The sequence below is a fragment of the Corvus moneduloides genome, chromosome 8, assembly GCF_009650955.1.
Source record: "Corvus moneduloides isolate bCorMon1 chromosome 8, bCorMon1.pri, whole genome shotgun sequence".
NCBI classification, from domain to species: domain Eukaryota; kingdom Metazoa; phylum Chordata; class Aves; order Passeriformes; family Corvidae; genus Corvus; species Corvus moneduloides.
The window spans coordinates 32319973-32333547 of record NC_045483.1 but is presented as its reverse complement, the minus strand read 5'-3'; the positions used below and the strand labels follow the sequence as shown (position 1 = coordinate 32333547).

Sequence of the window (13575 nt, the reverse complement as noted above, 5' to 3'; positions counted from 1 at the left end):
AATTGTAAAAGAGATAGCAGTTTCTTAATTTTGCAGATACTTTTAACCTTTGAAGCTGTGTGCATTTTTGATTTGTGGTGTGCCACATCACATGTAACTTTATTGCCTATTATTCAGGCCACATTCTGCTGCTGTTAAATGTCTCAAGTTATTTACTTCAAGCTCTTTGAAAGGATATGGTCATCAGCCATGGTTGCATGCAGTCACCTGCCCTGCATGTCATAGCATATAGTATTTAATTTCCTGTGGGCATAATTTCCTGTGGTGACTGGCAGGTACTTTTATTAATACAGTCTTAGATTAATAAGAAGGTTTTGCACATGGCTACTGCTTGTATTTACTGGATAATGGAATTTAGAAGGAATGCTTTAGATAATTTCACTCACATCAACCAAACTCAGGTTTGCATGCTGAGATCTAGAAAGAATAAATACTGTCTCACCTCCTCTTGCATTTTGCCTTGTGTCACTTGCTGAGCTTGTTCAGTTGGAGATGCAACATGAGGATTAAACACTTATTCCTTTCGAATGTCAGTTGCCAGTGTGAAAATGCTGTTTCATTACTTTTGGAGCTCATTAATACCGAGCTCCTTTTGAAGGAGTGATAGACTTTTATCAATCTGCTTCTGATAATTCTATTCATAATAATGTTTTGGAGAATATAGGAGCAAATGAACGGGATAAAAATGAACAGCGATGATAATATTTTGTATTTCATTCATCTGATGTGTGCTTCACGGTGTTCAGAAATCATGACATGGGTATGGCTTCCCTGACTACAGCTTGCTCTTGACACTGTCACTAAATGAGATTTTGGAGTCTCATATTCAGTTGAATTCTGTTGGTGACCTCTGAAAGAAGGTGTTGCTTAATGGATGACAGAAATGTTACTTGGATAAATACAGTGTCTGCTTCCTTTGACATCCACGAACTTTGACCAAAGATTTATCGTTTTGGAGCCAGTCATTTTAATACAGAGGTTCTCCGTGTTTTTCTTCATTTCCTCTCAAGAAAGTACTTTTCAAGGCCTATCCACATCTTGATACATCTTCTTCTGGAACTCTGCTAAATGGGTCAGCAGGAAGGTGTGTGGATGGTGGAGTTCATGTATCATGCAGAAATCCACTGGCCTAGTAGCTGAAGAACTGCCATGATTTCCTGTTGATCTGATTTGGTAAAGCTTTGTTAAAGGATACTCATGTCCAGAATTTTATTCTAAAATAGTATAATAAACCCCAAAGTAAGTGTACTGAAAAACTCTCACTTGAGATTTCGTATGTATACAGCATATCAAAAGATTGCCTTCTGATTGAATGTACTGTGCAATAACTGACCCCTATGCAAAGGGTGTAAGAAGCATTGTTCAACCCTGAATGATTCTGACACTAAACATCAGCCTCTAATTCATGTCCTGATTCTGAGATTTAATCAATTTTAAGACCAAACAATGATGTTGTTTATGTGGCGAAATGTTGCTGTAGAAATCTGAAGTCTCACGTTTTCCTTAGGATAATGAGTTTTTGCATTTAACTCAAGGTGTGATGGCTTACAGTTCTCAAACAGTTGCATGGGCATAGCTGAAATGTTTGGTATTTACTGCCATTGCTGACTGACTATATATAGTCAGAAACACAACAGTTGTTGTCTGCCTTGTTTCTATCTATTGCAATGTCAGTGTTTCTTGTGTTTAGCTGTTATCATGTTCAAGTGTGTTCGCAGATAAGCCTGTCGTCACATAGAGCAGTGAATTGAAAGCAAGTTGCTCGCTTGAGTTATATTTTGAGTCTTAAGTTACTCTTTAAAAGGAAATTCTAACAAATACTTTGATGTTTTGAATGGCCATATTTAATGTCTTTTGAGATTAAACAGAGGAGGCAAGAGTTTGATGGCATGGCAAACACTATTGGTAGGAAATGGAGGGCTTACTTAAAAGGGCATGTACTAAAGGAAGGGTACAGGGATCTTTTGTATTGTACTGTGTTCTTACTTGTCCTTTCCCTCATCTTAAAAGTAAACTTCACTTTCTTATCCTGCATTAAGAGGTACATGTGTGTGTTCTGCTTCTAAGGGACTTCCATTCTGGGAGGCAGAACTTGAATGGCTTAAAATAGTCTGTGCTGTACACTCCTTTCATCAAACCAAGAACAGATCCCCTGCAGAACAACTATTGACATCAGCATCACTGGATCAGTATCCCTGAGTGGGAAAGGGGGAATGAAGAGGTGGGCGTAAGGCATGATGGGGATATGTGGTGGCTCTGGTTACACGTTAGGAAGAACTGGATGAGATGTGGAAGTGGAACTTCCTGGTATGCAGCTGTGAAATAGTTGCAATGCAACAGAATACAGTGGTATCTGAGTGGGGTAAGAGACTGTGTGGCAGGAGAGAAATGTCCTGTAACAGCTTCAGAAAGCTATTGTGAGAATCTGACTTATCAGGGTGTTGAATATTAGGAACATACAGGAGGTATCGATCTGCTGTGCCCTGACATTGATATTGTCACTTCAGCTGGCTGGCTGGAGCAGAATCCTATTATTTGCTGTAGCAGATGGAGATGGTATTTGTAGGAACAGAACCGGTCATTGTACTCCTGACTAGTATTGTTTAATCTTGTGTTTTTAGAAAGGGTAGGTTGTTTTGTGCTGTGATGTGACCTTGACTCCCAGCTTTCTCTGGTACTTACTCGGCGTAATGTGTTAGTTCATGCCTGCAGAATATGATGCTGCGCGTACTAGTGTAAGTAAGAGTTAATAAGTATTCTATTATTGGTGATACTCCATGTAGAATACTGTATTCAGCTCTGAGGCCCTCAACATAAGAAGGACATGGACCTGTTGGAGCCAGTCCAGAGAAGGCCACAGACATGAACACCTCTCCTGTTAAGACACATTGAGAGAGCTGGGCTTGTTCAGCCTGAAGAGAAGGCTCTGGGGAGACATTACTGGGGCCTTTCAGAACCCAAGGGGGACCTACAAGAGATCTGGAGAGGGTCTTTCTACAAGTGGGAAAAGCTTTAAACAAACAGAGGGTGATGTAGATTAGATATTAGGAAGAAATTCTTCCCTGTGAGGGTGCTGAGGCACTGGCACAGGTTGCCCAGAGGAGCTGTGGCCGCCCCATCCCTGGAAGTGTCCAAGGCCAGGCTGGATGAGGCTTGGAGCAACCTGGGATGGTGGTAAGTGTCCCTGCACATGGCAGGGGGATTGGAACTAGATGATCTTTAAGGTCCCTTCCAACCCAAATGATTCTAGGATTCTGTATTATAAACCACTGTGGGTTTTTTCTTTGTTTTTATTTCTGTTCTCTCAAGTTTGAGACTGAAATGTTTGAAATGCTCTCTTTTTACTTATTTTGGTATGCCTGTACCCCCCTTAGTAAATGAGCTCCTATTGACAACTGTGTTTCTCTGGAACTCTAAATCCATCAGCCTCTAATAGTGTAGTTCAGGAGTGGGTGACAGGACTTTCTTGGCAACAATACCTCCTTGTGGGAGGACACAAGAATGGCATAAAATTCACTGCATTCCATGTGCATTTCACACTGCTGCAGTTAAAAATAAAAAAATGAGAGGAGAAAGCCAGTTGTAAATACAAATAGAAGAGAGAAATATGTGATGCTTGGATGGGGTTTAGAAAGGAGAGAGAAAATCTATTCAAAGAAATAAAAGAAGAAAGCATAATTTTGTTGATCTTTCCCAAACCAGTGAAGAGCATTTGGCTGTTGTTAGTGTGATGCTGAGCACTGTCTCTGAGGGGCGCTCACTGCCTGCAGTTGGTGGCATTGTTGCAGTCTGTACAGACACAGCCTGGCACAAGCTGTCAGCTAATCGCCAACAGGCTCACAGTTGACTTGTTTTTAAGGGAATTTTCATCTAAGTTTTTGAATATTTTTGGTGCTGGATAAAGTGCATGAATCCTCTAACTTTTAAAAAAATTACCTGTGGCTGAAGAGTGTTTTTATGTCTTTCTGTGCATGAGCAGAGATTTTTGTAGGTGCATGTAACAGTCATTTGACACAGCAGTAGCTGTCAGTGGCTGATCAGCTGATGGTAGAATACCATTTATGTGGGAGTCATCTATCTGGGTGTGTTGAACAGAGTCTTGGAAATATCTGCCTGACAGTAATTGTGTAGTTATGATATATCCTGGCTTTGGTTTTTGGAATTGCTTTTTGTTTGATTGTCTAAAATAATTGAAATACTATGAATACTGCTGTCTGTCTGAATCCCTATTTGTGCCACTAAAAGGGCATTTTTTGTGTTTCATTGTTTGTGACAAATGTAATTATGGAAGAATAAGCCACTTGACGGGAATTACAATAAAACCAGATGAAATTGCATCAGACTATCATGCTGTCTACTGCAGTTTAAGAAAGTTTTAACATCATGTTGTTGTTGGAGCTGTCATTTTCTGCTGTTTGTACTTGTAGCTCCTATCTGTCTAGCCTGCATCTCATGGCTCTGTTTTAGGGTTATGATTTTATCCGTGTTCATCTGGCCACCCCAGCTTATGTCACACTCATTTCTAAGGGCTCAGTCATAGTCAGACTTTTCTGAGGTGTGTTTGCTCACAGAATCAGAGGATGTTGGAGGGTGGAGGGGACCTCTGGAGGTGATCTAGTCTAATGCCCCAGCTCAGGCAGGGCCAGCAGTCTGCCCAGGACCATGTCCAGTCGGGTTTTTAATACCTCCCAGGATGGAGACTCCACAGCCTTCCTGGTCAGCCTGTGCCACCGCTGAGTCACTCTCGCAGTGAAAAAACATTTTCTGGTGCTTACGTGGAATTTCCCATGTGTTGGTTTGTGCCCATTGCTTCTGCCCCTGTTGCTGGGCACCACTGAGAACAGTCTGGCTCCATTCCTTTTTGCCTCCCTTCAGGTATTTATGGTGTTTGTCACTGTTGTCTGTATTTTTAAATTTCATTTACTAAACTTCACACTGGAGAGCAGTATATTGTTGTCTACTGGCAGTCACTAGCTCCATGGCACAGACTTCACTTTATGTCAGTGAGATGTTTGAGCGTATGAGGTTTTCATTCCATTAACTTCTATTTGTAATGAGAAGAGCAATATTTGATTCCATTCTGTGACCAGGAATTATTTAATAGCAAGGACACCAAAGTACATAGTAATATAACAAGTAGTGACTAGAAAAGTTTGACAGAGCCCCTGGCTTTGTTGTGTACAGTTAAGAGTAATAGTGCGATGAAGGGAATTATTTCAGAATTAAATGATGGAGTAGAGCAGAAAGGGAACATCACGGAAAATGTGGAACATTAACCTGCATGATCTGTAGTAATTGACCTTCATTTCAAGGCATTAGGGCAACAAAGAGATGCCAAATTTATCAGCAATACTTGTGACTTGCCAAATAACTGATGGGGTCTTTTCCCCTGGGTGTTGTGATGCAGCCTAAGGGAATTTGTCTTCCTTTTGCAGGTCAGGCTTTGCGGGTGTCAGCAGAGGCGTTCACCAGTGATCCCTGCTCCCTGCCCAGGAGGCAGGCTGTTGTCCCAGCAGCTCGCTCCCTGCTGGCAGCTGTCACCAGGCTCCTCATTCTGGCCGACATGGTGGATGTGGCCTATCTGCTGCAGCACCTGACTGCGGTGAGTAACGCTCCCCTCACCTCAGGCTCCTGTTAGCCACAGGTGTGACTGCTCAGGGCTCTTTCAGCATGGGAAACTCCTTCTGTGCTTGAGCCTTGCAGGTCTCACGCACATAACACCTGGGCAACTGGGGTAAGTGTAGATGAGATTTATAGAATGGACCAAAAAAGCTCATCTACTTGCAGCTCAGCATACGGGATCTATTTTTGGTTCCTTTTTTTCCCATAATACTTTCAGTAATTGACAAGAGACTGATAAACCCACAAAATTTCTGTTGACTTCCTAATATTTCAGGGCAGAGGTAATAATCAGTGCTACCTCTAATAATGCCTCATCCCCCAAGAGAGCACAGTGACTTAGAGGACTGTGTTGAAGCAAGTTCAATTTGGTAAGGATGAGAGAATGAAAATTTGGCTCCAAATAAGAGTAGGAAAATTATTTTATAATAAAACGATGTGTGGGTTTCAATATTGGTTTGAAAGATCCACCACTGACAACTGTTAGAGATGCACCACAGGCTAACTGAACACTGACTTGCAGAAGCTTCAGTGTTGTACTATATGTTTAAATTTATCAGCTGTAGGAGGGGTGGCCTATGTCTTGTACTGTTTGTGGAAAATTTTCTTAAATGATGATTTTTTTTATGGTAGTCTATTACATTTTTAATACTTAGTTTCATATTCCTAGATGCTCTTTTCTGAGATGTATTGAGTATGTTTTACATGAGAGAACTAAAATTAGGTGATTTTCCTTGCTTGAGTTTCAGTATTTCTGAACAGCTGTCTAATTCACTTCATGTTTTCCATCTGAAAATTAAAACAAACAGTAACAGAAAATGGTGAAAGAATGCAAAGTATCATACAGGAAAAATTCTAGCACTGCAAAGAGTGCCATTACGTTGTCATCTTCTTCCATACTTCCTCTTAATAGGAGTGAGAACTGAATTTGTAAATGAAACCTTAGAATAAATTAGTGTGGTATAACACTCTCTGTAATGCCTGTGCAAAAAGGCTCACCCTAGCTCTTAGAGGAGAGTGTTGCATATTTGTTTAGTCTCTGCCCTGGCTGTTGAACTTGCCAACAGTGGTATTAGCTGTAATAGTGTCTTTTTATGTTGACATCTAATTAGGAAATCGACTTAGTGTAATTTCAGCATACGCTATTGAACATCCCTTGGTTTCTAACAACTTTTGGTCACAGCTAACTGAGCCAGATTTAAATGCAATTAAATATTTTGATGAATTTCAACTTGGCTCTAAGTCTTAAACCATTACACTTTAAAACTCCCTGAGGAATTCAATTTTCCTTCAACATGGACTTGCTCCCACAAAAAGCCATTGTATTCACACAGTGTCAAAGCAGACCTTGTCTTTGCTGTATCAGCTCTAATATTCTTGAGTTTTGCATGTTCATATGCCTTGAAAATCAGCTCTTTAAAAGTCATTAGGTATTTTTCTTTGCACTTGTTCTAAAACCTTAATAATTCTACCGCGTTGTCCTCTTCCTCACACATGGATGTTAACAGCTGTTATCATTTAAGAGATGAGAAATTTCATTGCTCTTTATTTCTATGTCTCTCAGGTCTATCTTTCATAGGGTAGAATGAAGACATTAGAAAGGACTAAGCCAAAATTAATTTGAAAAATTAAAAAAAAAAATTAATGGTAGAATAAAAGACATAAAAATTCTAATCAAGGACCTTTTCTTTATTTGCATGTATAAAATGAAAGAAGTTGGTTCAGCATCATCAAAGATCTCTGTACAGTATTACTGAGATCGTGCTCAATATGGAAATATTTAATAGGGAGTTACCTGTTTAAGTATCTAATAATTTTCAAACCTATTTATCAAAGACTGCTGAAAGTTTTTAGTCTTGGTCACTCACTAAAATCAGTGATCCAGCACTGACATTTAAAACTGTATCTTTTTCTACTGACAGAATACACTCTGGATCATTAAATTTTAATTTCCTCAGTAACCTGGGAATAAAAACAGAAAGAAAACGAAGACAATGGGACTGGCTGTCATAGAAAGCCTCATCTACTGTTACTGTCACATCTGCCTGTTGAAATATATCTAGGAAGAGAGGATGAACCTCAGCTACCTTCTTCCAGTTTATGTAGTCTGTAAGAATATTGTTTTCTGAACATTTTGCTTAGACGTAGGACTGTTTTTGAATTCTGTGTAAAAAAGTCTTCATATTAAACAGTGTGTGATGCTGAAAATACTGAATATTTTTGTCACAAAAATACTGAAATGTGACTTTTTTAAGAAATAACATGTTAGTGAGTTTGAAAGGATTTGATAATCCTGGCAGGAATTTCAAACCAAATGTTCAAAACCCAACTTTTTTGAACAGGAAATTAGCTTTTTAGAAGTTTTGCTAATAAAGCGGAGAGAATTTTGGTTGTGTAATGAATTCTATTGGATCTTCACGAAGCAAAGTGTGAATAAATGTCTGTGTAAATAATGCATACTAGATGCCAGTACAAACTGTCAGTGACTGATCACATTCTGGCACAGAATACTTCTGGCCACTTGTGGGATTCACAGTTCTATGAATGTGAGAGTGCAGTGCAAACAGGAAGATCCTTTTAGAGTTCACTGAGAAAAATAAAGTACATCACACCAAAAAAAAGCTTTCCTTCTTCAAGCAACTCTTTTTTTTTTTTTTTTGGAGAAGAGTTTAAATAAATAGCTATCTCTGTCTGAATTTCCATGCTTCAATTGTTTGAAATCTCTGAAAAAACAACTGAGTTGTGAAAAATGTAGTCAGACAAAGGGCTGTCTTGTGTTTTGCACTCTGATTCAGAGCTGTGTTAGCAGCTCATCCATTATGGTTAGTAATGCTCGATATTATTTAATTAAGTGAATTAACAGACTAATGGAATTGCTTGAATTTATTGATCAGAAGAGAAGAGCAGGAAAGTAACAAGTTTGGAGAGTTTCATTCAAAGAGCATTGGCAGTTTGTCTTTCTCTAATCGGTTTCAGATCATGCTGAGCCAACATGTTTTATCTGCCTTTTCCCCCTTCTTGTCATGCTTGTAGATGAAGTGTGTAAGTCTTCATATTTTTCATGAATGCCTCAGACAGCATGATCTTTATAGAATGCTCACTTAGAGTTATTTAAAACTCTTGCCAGGGAAAAAAAAGAGAATGGCTAGAGATAAGAAGCAACTGGTGAACTTGGGCCCTGTGAGTGTAGTGCTCTCTCTTCCTTTCCTGCGGAGTATTCATCAGCATTAAAAATGTTTTGAGCAGGGATGTGGTATGGTTACATGGACTGAAAGAGGAAAGTCATCTCAGGATGCCCTGTGCTTCACGTTTAGGGACTTGGTTCAACTCCCAGAACTGTGCTTAAGTGATCCAGGTCCCTACAGATCCTACCCTCCAGCAGATCACTTGGGCATGTGGACTTGGGTGAGTCTTAGATGGTGTAGCAGGTCACTAAACATTTCCCTTTGGATTGGGGGGGATTCCTTCTGCTCCCCATCCCTGTGCTCCGCTTCAGGGAGTTGGGTACCTGGAAAACAACTGGTCCTGCTTCTAAAGGCTGAGACACAGAAGGTGTTAAGTACCTCAGACTTTTCCTCATTCTTTGTCACTGTGTTTCCCCCTGCATCCAGTAAAGGATGGAGATTGTCCTTAGCCCTCCATTTGCTCCCAAGGTGCTTGTAGAAATCTTGTCTTCTACAGCAGCAGCCAGATTAAATTCTAACTTCTTACAACCTTCCCTTTGTTGGGCACGGGTCACTCCCCTGGCAAGGGAACTCCTGGAGCATAAGGAGTATTAAGGAGATTGCAGGAGTCTTTGAGAGAACATTCGGCTTCTCATTTGGTTCATACTCCTATTTATTTTCTCATCAATCAAACAGAGATTCTTGCTACCACTCAGAGGTTGGTCTGTGGTATGTGGGATGCAGTTGTTTGGAATCAGGGCTACAGTGTTTAACATCCCACTCTGCAAATTCCATGGCACTCTGTGATGTGCATTAAATAACAGAGGAAAAGCAGCTTCCAAAGAATTGCCTTTAGGAGTTGGCTTTTTCAAAGTGAGCATCCTTTTGAGTGCAACAAAATTATGAGATTATAAAATCTGGATCTGCTTCTGTGCTTGGTATAGGGACCTCTTGACTGCTCCTTTGTTACTTGTAAAAAGAAATAATTGTCAATCTGTGGGATGATAAATTCCAAGTGGACTGAGTTAAGTTCTAAACATAAAGTATGGGGAGATCAGTAACGTAAAGGTGGCTTGTAGCAGAGGTTAATACAGAATGCTTGAAGTCATCAGAAGTACAACTGAGTGTGGGAAATCCATATTGTGTCTGGTGATGAAGTTGGAAAATTATTTTGGGAAAGTTGGAAGGTGAGATATTAGAAAAGCAGAGGCGTATGTGAAATAATTATTTGGACTGTGCAGATGCCTGCATGCTCCAGTCAGTGACCAGGGCTCCATTGCAGTCAACTCTCTTTGAACCTATCAGGGAAAGAACCTTGCTAAAGGCTTGCTTTCAGAGTGTTCGTTACTGTCTTTGGCTTCTACAGCAGCATGCCCTTACCACCGAAGTGCAGTGCTTATAAGAGAATAATATGGAAGTGATGTTCTGAAATTTCCTTCTCTAGAGTGCTAATATGGGAAGGCAAATTCTAGGTTGGGAAAATAATCTTGGGAAATTGTTGGGGTCCCCCCCCACCATGTAGCCCTGGGAGAGGGGCCCTGGGGGGAGGCACGGGGTTTCCCAGCCCCTGGTCAGCCTCGTTCCCCATTGGTTGTTTTGTGTTCCCTGCGCGGGCAAGGACCCTCGGGTCCCGGGATTGAGCAGTTCCTGGGCAGATCCCGGCCGTGTAGCTGGAGAAATAAACATCTCTGAAACATCTACCAAGAATCTGTCCATAGATATTTTTTTTCCACGGGCCTCGTTGTCTGATATGCGTGTTGCAGTATCACCGCTGTAACAGGAAATCATCTCCTGGCACATAATTTATTGGTAGTATAGTAACAAAGTTGGTGTAATGTAGAATGGCTTGTCTGATCAACAACTCAAGCCTGCAGAGATCATTCTGATCTAGAAAAATTTATTTTATAACTCATTTGTGCTTTGAGAGTCAGAAAGGAGGAAATGCATGCAAAACAAACAGTTTCTGCTTTATCATCAGTGTATGTCTTCAGACCTTCTTAAAATGACAGTAAAAGCATCTGATATTTTCTGAATGGAAAAAGCTGTGAGCTGCTCTCCATAAACCTCTCCAAAAGAGGCACATTGCCCATTCCATTACAGCAAAATATAAGACGAGCAGCTTTTTTCTCATAAGTATGTGTGTTCAGTAATTGGAATTTAAGAGAGATCGTGAATGGTTTTTTCCCAACCATATCTCTGAGTAATTTAAAGCAGTACATTTAGTATAACTTAGTCTTTAAAGAACCAGTACCTTATTAAAACAGGAAGGTGTTTTTCAATGGACAGCTTCCTTATGTCAGAATGGAAGTAAAATTTGCTTCTTGTCTTTAATTCAACAGAGAAATATTTTACCAATGGAAAAAAATAGTTCATTGCTACTGTGCTGCCCTGTGCAGTGGAAGATGATTCTATTGATACTCTGAAATGCAAATACCCTTTAACGCATGGAGCTCTAGACAAATAAAAAAGAGCCATTTCTCCTAATCCCTGAATAGCAAAGTGGCTTTTTGCAGCACTGGCCCTAAATCTGAACCAACTGTGTAGAAGGAAACAAAGTAAAGGAAGTGCAGCAGGCCCGTTGATTACATCATCCTTACAACTTAGCTAGACTCCCAGGCAAGTGACATTAAAGATGTGGGGTTTGTCCAGTAGCATCATGCACAAACTGGAGAAGCAGGATCTGCTGCCCCCCATCCCTCTTCCTGTTTGTATGGAGATTGTAAGGTGGTTACCAGGAATATGACTTTGTACTCTGTATTTAATGATGTCCCTTCCCACATTTCTGAATTGTAAGCAATAAAGCACTTTGCACTGCATGTTTATAATCTCATAATTTTGTGTCCTGGCCTCCTGTTTAGCTGGTAAGCCATTAATTTTCATGGCTCATGTTGAAGATGAAACACGGTAAATTTTAGCTTAAGTAGTATCAAAATTTTAGTACCATTAGTGAGTTTAATATTATTTCCTTTTGATATATTCAGCTACTCTGTCTCAGCCTGTTTTCTTTGATCTCATTGCCTCATTTTCATTACATATGACAGCAGAGCAAAGTTCCAAGGCTCCTGAAAGTAAGTAGGATAATGGAGAAAAAGCTCAAAAATGCTACATTAGGAGCTCATAAAGACAGCAGAGGCTTGTCAGCTGTTAATCTGCTTTACTACAGGAGAAACTTCAGTCAGAGCTCACCTCTCATCTTTGACGTTGCAATGTATAAGATGTGAGACCATAGGAAATTCAGTCCTGATGCTTACAGTCATACTTACTAATTCGATAAACCATGGTCATTATCTGAGAGGAGGACTTTACCTTCCCAGTCAGGAGCATCATACTTCCAAAGAGGCTGTGTTAATAACACTCTTCTGGCCTGTCCACATTTATGACCTTCATCACTTTCCGAGTTTTGATGGTGTTTGTTGCTTAGTGATACCTAAAGTGGGACTGTGAGAGTTGCTTCACTTAGTTGAAACATGCAGTGTGTGTTGGTTTCCAGTTGGATGAGCACGGAGTCTTCATTCACTCACATCTTGATGGTGCATGCTCAGGGCATTGGGGCTGCTGTGTTACCCACCCTGTGTTTTAGGGACAGGGTGCTGGGCTCTCTGGTGGGTTTTTTTGGTGAAAGGAATGCTGTGATATTAATGAATATAAAGTCATGTTCTTCTGTTTAAGTTACAAAGCTGTCTACGCGATATCTGTGCTAGGAAGTTATCTATGGGAACTTGACAAACACAAGCAGCTCAGATAAAATCATAGAGATACGATTTTATCACAGAGGGAAAATCAGACCAGGTAGCTACCTCATAGTGCCACAGAGAGCAAAAGTAGTAAAGGAATGCTACTTCTCAGCTTCCAGAAACTGTTCAGAGCACTTCGAAAACATGAACAGGCAGAAAAGAGCTTTTGTGAATCTCGTATGATTATTTATATTTGGTTATTGGTGAGAGGAAAAAGAAGGTTAGGAATTCTAATACTTCTTTTCACCTCTAGACAAGGACATAAGACAGAGGGTTTTTTACTACTCACCCCAAAATGCTGGTTCACACTGATAGAAGTATGTTGCAGAAAGATCCAGATGTAGTTTTAAGTTTAACACGTGTTGATAACCTTTGTGTGTCCAAGGCACATTTTTCCCATTTCCTGTTGATGGCAGTGGAAAGAGTGTATCTATGTTTCCTTAAAATTGCTTGGTTGGTTTTTTATTTACTTTTGAGTTAGATTTTTAAAAAGGGTTTCTCCCTTGCATCTAAAGACAGATGTGGATGTTCTGGCAATTACCCATCTATTTTATTGAAGCATGTTGCCCTTACAGTTACACATTTGGTTTCTATTTGCTCATGCTCTCATGCTGCTTCTTATATCTCTTTCCAGAGAGACAAATGCATTATTGATGTTTAGGTTGCTTCAGGACATAAGGAAGTGAGTGATCTTGCTAGCAGAGCTCCTGCCAATGAAGAATTAAAGCTGTGGGATTAAGTACATCCTTAAAAGGATGATGATGATTCTACAACTGTATTGTAGTCTAACGTGTTGGTGATTATCTAAAAAAAATAGAAGACACCTCAAGAAAAGACTGTACCTTATGTTCATTTAGTGAGTTTGGGAATCATTAGAGGCCTTATCCCTGTATTATTCAATCCCACAACAGGGTGCAACAGTTTTGGGCTAAGTTCTGGAGAAATATGTCATGGTTTGAAGCAGAAGGTGTATGATGAACTTGACAGAGACATTATGAGTAGTTTCTTACACTCTTGAAAAAAAGCAAGCACTATGGCATGCTTTTGGTCATCTTAAA

General features: G+C 40.0%; 1 protein-coding gene across 4 annotated transcripts in view; it reads left to right on the top strand.

Annotated features, from left to right (window-relative positions):
• The window catches only part of CTNNA3 (catenin alpha 3), a 438358-nt gene that overhangs the window by 17834 nt on the left and 406949 nt on the right, over nucleotides 1-13575 (top strand). For all 4 annotated transcript variants that reach the window (XR_004241502.1, XM_032115986.1, XM_032115987.1 and 1 more), the window contains exon 4: nucleotides 5436-5602. Coding sequence is in view for 3 of the 4 variants with exons in the window: in XM_032115986.1 (XP_031971877.1) it covers nucleotides 5436-5602 (167 nt within the window). In the remaining variant the exon portion in view is untranslated. The remainder of the gene's footprint in view (nucleotides 1-5435; nucleotides 5603-13575) is intronic.